This window comes from Wasmannia auropunctata, unplaced genomic scaffold (assembly GCF_000956235.1).
Source record: "Wasmannia auropunctata unplaced genomic scaffold, wasmannia.A_1.0 LD335650.1, whole genome shotgun sequence".
In the NCBI taxonomy this organism is placed as follows: domain Eukaryota; kingdom Metazoa; phylum Arthropoda; class Insecta; order Hymenoptera; family Formicidae; genus Wasmannia; species Wasmannia auropunctata.
The window spans coordinates 344,264-355,154 of record NW_012027240.1 but is presented as its reverse complement, the minus strand read 5'-3'; the positions used below and the strand labels follow the sequence as shown (position 1 = coordinate 355,154).

The 10,891-nt window shown below is 32.7% G+C and overlaps 2 protein-coding genes across 7 annotated transcripts in view; one reads left to right on the top strand and one right to left on the bottom strand.

Annotated features, from left to right (window-relative positions):
- Window positions 1-10,858, top strand: part of LOC105456510 — a 17,344-nt gene extending 6,486 nt beyond the window's left edge. The window contains exons 1-3 of one of the 6 annotated variants that reach the window (XM_011700610.1): window positions 6,873-7,531; window positions 7,908-7,996; window positions 8,177-10,858. In XM_011700610.1, coding sequence (XP_011698912.1) covers window positions 8,200-9,321 — 1,122 coding nt within the window. In that variant the 5' untranslated portion in view covers window positions 6,873-7,531; window positions 7,908-7,996; window positions 8,177-8,199 and the 3' untranslated portion in view covers window positions 9,322-10,858. Of the gene's footprint in view, window positions 1-5,917; window positions 6,150-6,872; window positions 7,607-7,907 lie in introns of those variants that run through there. The other 5 variants (XM_011700611.1, XM_011700613.1, XM_011700607.1 and 2 more) reach the window with 5 other exon arrangements.
- LOC105456513 lies at window positions 336-2,983 on the bottom strand. Its single transcript, XM_011700615.1, has 7 exons — window positions 2,859-2,983; window positions 2,380-2,601; window positions 1,949-2,095; window positions 1,507-1,832; window positions 1,086-1,281; window positions 646-990; window positions 336-481 (listed from the first exon to the last, which is right to left on the bottom strand). The coding sequence occupies exons 2-7, from the start codon at window positions 2,591-2,593 to the stop codon at window positions 336-338; spliced, it is 1,374 nt and encodes a 457-aa protein (XP_011698917.1). The 5' UTR covers window positions 2,594-2,601; window positions 2,859-2,983.
- Window positions 10,859-10,891: the final 33 nt, after the last annotated feature.

Below are 10,891 nucleotides of genomic sequence, written 5' to 3'. Positions count from 1 at the left end.
ATATTATTTTTCAATTGAAAAATAATATTTTTTAGCATATTATTCTAAACACTTAATAAATAAAAATGTAATGTTATAATTTTCAGTTATGTAACATAATTTATATAACTAATTAAAAAAATTAAAAAATAAATAAATTTAATTCTTAGAACTCTTAATTATATAATAAATAATCAACATTTAATTTATAATATTAAATACTGATAATTTATTAATAACTGAAATTATATAAACACACTTTGTTGTGTTTATTTTAATCTACATACTAGAAGAATTGTAAAACTTATAAGAATGCCTAATAATTTTGAACATGGCTGCAAATATGTGATTATTAGTTAGTAATTACCCAGATTTACGTCCGATTTGTCATGTGATGTAGAATTTACAACGGCATATTCATCATAAAATAATTTTTGACATGTCATATTCATTCGGGTATACGAATTTAGATCAACCTCTATAACATTCCTTTTCAAATTTCCTAAAAATATCTAATGAAATAAGTTACATACACAAAAAAAATTATTTATCAAAATTTTTATAGTATTATTTGACCATAACATGCAACGTCTGCAATTTGTAATTAGCGTTAAGCAAATTCTTTATCAAGCATAACAAAATACTAAAAAATTATGACATTCATACCACTTTGGAGACATTGACGAACGTTCGCTATTGCCCACAGCGGATTTGAGCTATGTTTATCATTAAGTTTAGGAATCAATTGGATTATCGCTCCATAATTATTATAATTGGTCAAATTTGTTTCAATTTTAACAGACTGCCACATAGATAAGCCTAACGCTTTCGGTGAGCCTTTTGCTATAAACGTTTTCAATAATTTATAGTTCACAGAATCACGCAACTCTACATATGCAAGACATTCGGCACAGAGTCCAATTAACAGTTGTACGCATATTGTTTCATTATTAAAATGAAAAATTGGACTCGTTAAACTTGCATTCTCGACAGTCGTATACAAAAAATTATCTAAAACACGATAAAATTCGTTCCTTATTACTTGATTAATGTTCAATGTAAAGTAAATTATAATTGACAGAAATATATTTTATATCTGCACTCACATGTATGAAATCGAAGCAACATCGCCGCGTCGCTTCCAATCAATATGTGATTATACTCATTCCTTGAGTATAAAAGCTTTTCCTCGTCTGTATATGTCATAATGATCTTATCAGTATCATAAACAGTTATCTTCTGCATCACAAAATCCCATGTAATAACAAATGTTTGCCATTCGTTTACAGAAAGTGGTTTGTGCTGTGTTTATAATTAAGTAATGTTAGATGCGTCATAAAGATCTTTCGACAGTTCTTGCGGAATTAGATTTTTGAAAATTCTTGAAACAAATAGTAAATGATAAAAAGTGTAAAGATCTTAAAATTAATTTATTTTTTTATTCTGAACGTTTTTTCAGAAAACATTTTTACTATATGTAATATAAAAAGACAAACTTTAAGCAAGAGAAACACAACATTTAATTACCGTAAAGCTGTCTAGTGCTTTGCATTTCGAATACATTGCCAAATACATTGGGTACATTTTCTGTACCCTGCCTAAAGGCATTCCCGTTTCACACTTTTTTATAACGGATCTTGTGTTCTTATTATCTCCTATTACAATCCAATAACAAGAATCTTTGTTATTATCTTTATCGTTACAAAATAATATATGCACATTATTGAACGTGCGAACCGAAAAAGAAAACGTTAATTTAGTAATATTAATATTAGTAATCACATGATTATAAATATTTTTGTGCGTTCCATTAAATCTCAGAAATCCACTTCTCAAAATCAACTCCTCAAATTCTGAAATTTTAAGAGTAGACGTTACTTTAAGCTATCTTAAAGGTATGTTTTGTTTGTGATAATTATAATACGTTCTATACATATCACAATTTCTTCTCAAACTGCGATATCTTTACCTTCCCATCTTTGATCTAATACTGGACCCATAGGTGTTACAAGAGAATTTGTGAATGTCCAGTTATCTTTAGTCCATGACTTCAAGCAGCCTTCGGTTGCGTTCATTTTGCAATTTATTGTATTATTGTTAGAATCATCATAAAACTCTGAAATAATGCGCGTATTAATAAGTACAAAAATATCCAAATAAATAATAAGTACATAAATGCAATAAATAAACATAAAATATTGATTATTTTATGAATAAGTTTATTTGAGAGGTATTAATTATAGTTTGATAAAAATTTAAATATATATATACATATATAAATTATATATGTATACATATATAATTTATATATGTATACATATACATATATAAAATCAATTTTTGGATAACTTGGAAATATATTTTGCTTCATTTAAAAATAATGAGTTCAGTTTGACTTACCCGAATTGTGATTTTTTGAATAATAGAATTTGTCAATTAAATTGTAATTCCACACAAGAGCGCCGCCGTCATCTTCTGAGACACATATTAATTTTACTGATGTAGCGTTCTTAGATAACAATGATGAGCGCAATACGGTTACATTTCCGAAAATCTGTAGCACTTGACTCGCAAAGATAAAAATCATTAACGTGTTTATAGTCGCCTTTTTCATTGTTATAACTAAAACACACATGTTTGAAAAACTATTAGAATAATTGTTAGAATAGAAATAGGTGTAAGCAGCAAAATGTATAAATGTATTATATTTAATCTATAATTAATTTGTTTATTTTTAGATTTTTTTTATCAAAAAAATTTTTTTTATTAAAAAAAATTGTTCCTAAGTTGGATCTAATAATGTAAGCACTCTTGTTTAGCGAGTTTATTTATACACAAATGCATGAATCACTTTCTTTTATTTGAAGACAATCACTCACGTCACAATAATTTGGGTTAAACAATAAGATAATAACACAATTAAATTTTTGTCGAAACGTCTTTTACTCTGTGTTTGTTATATAACTGACCACATTGTGTCCGTAATATTGTCCAGAATATTCAGACTGCCAAGCAACAGTAGTTTGTTACTAAAAAGGAACTCGACTTCCTTCCAGTAAATTCGCGATAACAGATTCTATATTTAAACACGCCAAAACTTATTAGGCACGTCTGACGTGTCAGGAAATGATTTTATAGGCATCTTTATAAATTCAATTAACTAAAATAAATCTCCAATGATACAAATGCATCTATAAGAAGAGCCAAAAAAAATAAGAAAATTTTAAGACGTAAAATAAAATTTTCAAAACATTCAATTAATTTTAATTACAGCGAAATATTGATATAATATGCCATTTATAAATTATTTTATAATCATTATATTTTAAAAATAACATTTTTTCAAATGACTACATCTTAAGGTGCATACATTTATTTTACAACCCACTACTATAAAGTTTCTCATAACTTCTAACAGCAATATATCAAACCCATGTGTTTTTGCAGCTAACAATAAAGATTGACTTATATGTGAAAACTCTGGGATATATTCGTTCTCTAAAAGCTAGTTATCTTCGATTATAACTGGACTTCCATTATAAGTAGGAGGCTCGTGTTTTTGTAAGAGCCAAGTGAAGTCAACTGATTGCTATTCCAAAAAGTTTGTCAAGTCAGAGAATTTGAACACATCGAGCGTCACTATGATAATTTATTAACACACTCATTTGCCTATTCAATCAAATAATCAAAAAAAATAACAAAGAAATTTTATTATTTGAAAAAAAAACCACGCCTAATGTTTATATAGATATGACGTTTAGAAACAATGATTCCACAGATTATATTATTTTTATATTTGCTTAAAATAAATTGAATAATGCTATAAATGTATTCAATAGTACACAATTTATGTAAATAAATAAAAAGTATTTTAATAACGTAAATAATATTTAATAAAAACTAAAAATTTATGTGATGTCTTTATTGCATGTTTATATTTTTAAATATAACTCATTTTTTCTAGTAATAATGTATAATATGTTTGCATAATGACTAAAAATGATATATGTAGATAGATATTTATTCACACATATTAATTTTCTTTCTTATGATTACTTCGGAAGATGTTTCTCTTTCCGATCAAACAACAGATTTAAATTAAATAAAAACGAATTATAAAATATTTTATGATCTGCTAAGAAGATAATTGTAATGTTCAAGGAAACTCTTGTTTGTAACGAGATTGTCTTTTAGAAAAGGCCAAATGATAGACTGGCATCTAAAACTGACACGTATAAGGCGATCACCAGCTGTGATACGGTAAAGAGATATGCCATCCTTCGCTCCGCATGTAACCGAGCATACAGATCGCAGTTATCTTCATATTGTGCAGAATCATGCACTTAGGTTTCGATTCTTTTTATATATTCCTTTAAAACGCGAATATTATCCGCTTGAATGAGTTTGCGGTTCGATCGATCTTATCGGAAGTTCGATGTCTCCAATGCGCGACGCTCGATCTTCTTGAAAAGCGCTTCATAATTTCCGCATGAATGATTTATCGAACGGCAGAATGATCTTGCTGTGGCATCGTGAAAGTCCTCTCTTTCGTCCAATCCAACGGATTCTTGCGATCCGTTGAAATACATACCGTTATGGTGCAATGTGCAGTTTATCCGCAGTAGCTATTGGAAGTTACACTTTCTCGATCGTCCTCTTAATTGCACAACGGCAGTAATAACGACAATCTTGTTAGGACCGTTTCATGTTAAGCAATCTTAATCCTTACGCACACGTAATTACTATCGTGAAGAAATCTTGGAAGAGACGTGATAATCTCGTGTGCATTTGCTCTTTCATCTCTGTTATATTCTATATCCTTTCGGTAACATTTAAGATTATCCTATATTAGAAGGAAATTTAATACTTATATATATGCAATACTTATATGTATGTAATTTAAAATAGAGAGGAGAAGAGCTAGCTAAAATAAGATTTACTATACAAGAAAATTAGTAATTTTTAACGATTTGAAATTGGCTACGATAAAATTTCTCTATAATTAAAAGCGACCGATATTAACTCAAATACCGTTCCACCTTAGGATCATCAGCAATTATGATAATCAATTTGATTATACGATAATATATGTTTTAATAGATGACCTCGATATCCAAAATAACTTTTAATAGAATTTTTAATAGACATTTCTCGCTTCACGTCTCGGTTTATGCGATCACAAAACAACGTTCGAAAGTATCAAATTGAGAAAGTAATCCTTGCGTATTTATTATAATTTAGTCGAAATAGTAACAATCGAAAGATTGTACCGCTTCTTCCTTGTTTTACGTATTTCTATAGGGATTCCGTTGTAACGCAATCTACAAGTGATCCAACGAAAAGGTCGTGCGCCGAACCCACGTGTTTCTGCAGGTAACAATAAAGATTGGCTCATGCGCGAAGACCCTGGGATAAGTTTGCTCTCTGAGAGAGTTACCTTCGATTATAACGGGACTTTCACACTGACAAAAGTGGAAGGGTTGTGTTTTCGTGAAAGGCAAGTGAGGTCAACTGATTACTATTCCGAAAAATTTTGACGAGTCGAAAACATTAATTGAATTCCGCTATGATAATTTATTAACAAACTCGTCCTCTTATTAAAATGTTCAAGAATACAATTTAAAAAATTTATTTCTTGAAAAATAATTATTTTTACTTTTCTTCTTTTACTTGTGCTTTCATTGTTCTCTCTTGCATGCCTTATATAGGCATAGCGACGAGTATGATAGACGGTGAAGGGAAAATACAAGATGATATCTATCTCTCATTGCCAAGATCGTTTTGCCGCGTAAGTATAGGACGCCGATGATGTGAACAGGATTCAACGTGAGTCGAAGGTACGCTTATCCGACGCTGTTCTCTGTTGTCCCTTTCACTGCAAGTCGGTTGCGTGGGAGGCTCGTTCAGGATTTCGTAGCAATTTCAACGAGGACTAGTCTTCGTAGTTCAGTCGCTACTCAAGTATCGCGCGCGAGCGATCGTTCATCTCAAGTATCGAGCCGCGAGTTTAATTCGCTCGAAATGCAATATCCAAAAGCACGTTCTCTGAAAGTTGATCGAATCGAAAGCAATTCGTGGAGCCAAAAAAAAGTATTGAACGTGATCGATATACTATCACCAGTGCCCATTGCCTAGACTGCCTAGACAAGTTTGCTAATAAGATAAAATTGGTAAAATTCCGTTATATCGTATATATATTTATTTACCGTATATACATATGTGATACAATATTTATTGTCAGATATTTTTATATTTGTATAAAGTTGATATAAAATTAATACAACAAATTAAATTAACGTATAAACATTATTAATTAAATTAATGTTTGAGGACTTAAAAATAAATGCTCTTATGTGATATATAGAATGTTAATAAATTTAATTATTTTCTTTAATTTCAATATATTATATAATCGATTATCATATCTAATAAACGTTAAACTTTGAAAAATAATTTTAAAAAAATTTAAAAATTAAACTTCGATAGCAAAATTAATATTATTTTTTAATCAAAATTAATATTTAATAAAATTTAATAAATCATAAAAAATATCTTACATCTCAAATTTTATACATTTACAATATAATTTAATTAATAAGAATACATTTACTTTATGTATAATTTTATAATAGTTTTTCTTGTTTTATGTTTGCATTATTGTGCATCTCGAAATTCACGCAAATTCACTGTTCCCTAGAAGGAGAATTTCATCGAAGATTCACACGGTTTGACGTGTTAATTCGACGTGAAAACGAATAGGTACCCAAGGAAACAGGAGCACACTTGCAACATAATCTCGTAATAAGTTACATAATCTTAACACGGGAAAAAAAGTAAAAGATTGACGGTAACGACGCGTCTAATCCGTCAGCTTATTAACCGAATCAGTCACACGAGTAGTACTGCAAACCAAACGGACCAAATAACAAGATAAAAACCAGTTTTGTATTAATTTAATTGCAACTCTTTGATATAAATTCTTTTACTTGCATGTTATTTCATGTTACCGCGTAAAGTTCTCTTTTAATCTCATTATAATTTTGCAGAGCACCACTGTATCAGCGTGAAATAGACCCAATTTCAGAATTGTATACGTCCAATAATAAACCTTGTTCCACCTTTCACTTTACTTATGACAGAAATGTTTATTACGATGTTACGTGTGAGCTGCTCCGTGTCGCGCGAGACTAGCTGGAGTCTGTCACGAGCGTGCGATTGTTATCCATGGATTGCGTAAGACATCTATCTCGCGGAAAGCCGCATGGAGCGGAAAATCTAGCCGTGGAGGTCGACGCGGACTTCAATTATGTCGAATGAAAAGCGGTTGCTGTAATTGGTCGGTTGTTCTCGCTTGGCAGCGCGGAAGTCGAGATGCGGCTTCGTTTACTACGTCGACAAACGTCGACGAATTCGTGCCGTTATAAACGTTCCCGACTCGGTCCTGTCTCAAATTTGATTATAGGTTACATATCCGGTGTAATCGAGTGTCGAATAAATGACTGTAAGATCATCGCAATCGCCCACATCGTGACTCGTTTGATTATCCACAATCGTGCGTATAATTTTCCAGCTTTATAATCCGTTTGTCAATCAAATTACTAGTTCGCGTTGCGCTTGATACATATAGGTACACAATTAAATTTTTATATATTATCTATAATAACTAACATAAATTTAATATATAAATAAAAATTATTTTCTCGATTAATAAAAATTGTAAATAATAATAATAACTTGCTTGGTGTAATTCATATAATGTTTTACGTTTAAAAATCTGTATTAATTTATATCAACTTCTTTCTGTTTTATGCGACATTTCAATCTATTTAAATGAAATAATCATGAAAAATCATCGTATTTTATGTTTTTTAATTGTATATTGTAACACTCAAGCAGTTGCTGCATTAAAATTTTTTTTTATTTGACAGTGCAAGACAGGAAGTGCAAGGAATACAAACAATTTGGATGAGGTCTATACTTCCGCGACAACCAATGTGATTAATATTTATGCAAAACTGTAAGTGTAAAAACTCTGTAACTCTTAACTGTGTAAACTCTTAAAGTGTTATGTGAATGAGAGAGACAATGGACTACGAGATGCATGAATTGAGTTTATGTCAAACAAATATGGTGAACACAATGTAATTCTTTCTCTCTCGACCGTTCCGTTGAATTAAATGTTATCGGTGCAATCAAGTGCAGTCGTGATTTAAGAAGACAATGACGGAAAACGTGTACGTTATCAAAGTAAAAACAAAAACGCCGTTGTCGTCTTTGTATCCATCGGAGCGTCGTTACTCGGCGTCGACGGTCGGCGGTCTGTCCTTGGTCCACTTCGGCCTCGGAGCGCTGTCCCTCCTCCTGGGCACCCTCGCCTTGTCCCTGCAGGGCCCGATCTTGTCCGTTGCGTGTCTGGTGCCGTTCGTGACAGGTCTCCTCGCTTGGCGACGCTGGTACATCGACCGGAACATCGCTTTTTTCTTCTACGGTAGCCTCTTTTCTCTGATAGTCGCGATCCTCTGCTTCATCGTCACGATCTTCGACGTTGCGGCGACCTCCAGCAGCACCGGTCGATCCCTGTGGCCGCTGAAGAAGATCCTCGACGCTACTCCGCGTTATCCTCTTAGCCCTGTCAAGGATTTCACAAACGATACTTACGTGGATGATGTTACGTCGACCGAGGATAATTCATTCAATTTCACCGAGGATTACGACTTTTTGACGATTAATAACGACTCCAGCAGTAAAGTACCTGTTACTTTAAAATCTCCCAGCACCGAGTTGAACGTATCGGACTTTCATATCGATGCCAAAAGTAGCAATCAAAATGATCCCACGGTGACGGACGCGTCGTTCATGTTTCAAGAAAGGATGGTGATATCCAGAGAAATTTTCCAGGGTAAAAGCACGACGAACATTACGCAAGGCTCAATGAATTTGGCGAAGGAAAAGGCTAAGACCTTCTGGCGCAGCCGTTATGAGGACTCGTCGCACGCCAGAATGCTGCTGACCTTAAACGTCCTGATGGCTTCTCTTCTGGAAATCTTCTGGTCGCTGCTCAGCGCAAAAATCGCGTTCTGCGGAATGGTGAATCAACTACCGGAGAACGGTAATGTCGTTGCCGAATCGAAGACGACGAGATTGCAAAAGAGAAAACCTCCGGCACCCAAACCGGACATCTTGGATCACGATCGCCGGCTGTCGGAAGTTCTTCAGAATTTGCAAGGACTCGCTGGTATGAACCCGCGGCTACCTTTGCCGGAATCCAACAGAGAATTTAGAGAAAGAGTCGAGAGATTTTTGGCAAATCAGGCAACGCATAGAGTTGTTGAAGGCGCTTGAAGCTAACAATTTCAAAGTGGACTCAAATTTCAATAGCTTTCTCATAGAAGTCTAAAAATATTTGCAAGATTTCTCATGTTCGTCCTCTTGTCACACAATATTAGTATAATTTATTGCTTTAGAATTCGAAAATATTTTGTAACATTCTCATTGGATATTTCTCTAAAATTATTAATTTAATACGATAGCTAATATAATATGACACTACACCGATCTCAATTTCTTATACCTTGCGATTACTTATATATATTTCTTTTGTGACGCAGATGTACATACATTTTATTTTTAATTGTAGAAAAAGTAGAATAATTATAATATGCGTCGCACATTGTTGCACCTATCGTACTAAAATGACAAACTTTCATTTATACGTTTGCGTGACGTTTGACAGAAATGTGACAATTCCGCGCTCAAACGTAAAATCGATCGCAGCGGCGAGCAATAAACGATATAAATTATATTTACTATTACTTGTTACATCAGACTGTGTTGCTATATCATCGTGTGTTGTCAGAAGTGTTTTTTCGCAGATCGATTAATTAACGTTATCGATTTACACCACAATATTGGACGAGAATAATTAACCGCATGTTTTGTAAACAGTTTTCAACTATGTTTCCGATCGAGAACGATTAAACGCCGTTTATTTACTAAAGCAAATTATTTACATAAGCTAATTATTTATCTAAAGCCGTTGTCACTTTGCCGCGTTTGTCATACGATAAATTGTATAAGCCACATAAGCGTATCTTATTGAGTTTCATACGAATGTACTCGCCGCCTGATTAATTAAGCGCTCCATCGTACGGTACAAAAATATATGACGTGCACTACGTGATACGAATCTTGTATATATTACCGCTTAACAACCTGTGGCGATGTCTACGGAACGTTTCTAGTTTCCGGAAACTCTGACAGTATCTACGAAACACCGTACGACTTGTGATGCGGTACAAAGTTATATTTTTATTCTTATGTTCTTATATAAATGACATTTTAATCGCGGAAAAGTAATTAATATTATTGTTTAAGATATCTCGTTCGTTTTAAGATTCGATGGTAATTTTAGTAATAACGTTTTAACGCTTTAATTAACATGTATACGATTATATATACATATAATATATGTACATTGATAAGACTGCAACGTTTCTCGACGAGTATAAATTTCAACTCGTAAAAACTGCGTGTCTCACGGTCTAATAATCGCATCGAAAATAACACTGTGTGCCACGCGTCGCCTTTCATTTATGTATTCATAGTGAAAGTTTAATGGCTTATTACGATATATCAAACAATCCGATTGTATTGGCCAACGAGGCTACCGGTATTCGCTAAGGAAGCTTAACAATAGCGATATCACCTTGAAACTCGCATTCCTTTGGTTTACTCGCGTGCACGAAGTGTTGCGTTTATGTTCGCCGTTCAGCTTTTGCACTGCATAAATTTGAATGGATAATACAAAAGGCATTGTATTATACATTCGCAGCGAGCATTACGAAGAAATATACTCTGAAATAAAAATATTACCTCATGATATTATTACTTCTATCATATGATTTACACACGT

Coding starts and splice junctions, on each gene's coding strand:
- LOC105456513 (XM_011700615.1), bottom strand. CDS start 2,593: ATGAAAAAGGCGACTATAAACACGTTAATGATTTTTATCTTTGCGAGT. Junction 2,096..2,379: donor TTCAAAAAATCACAATTCGG/GTAAGTCAAACT, acceptor GCATTATTTCAG/AGTTTTATGATGATTCTAAC. Junction 1,282..1,506: donor AAGCACTAGACAGCTTTACG/GTAATTAAATGT, acceptor TTATAAACACAG/CACAAACCACTTTCTGTAAA.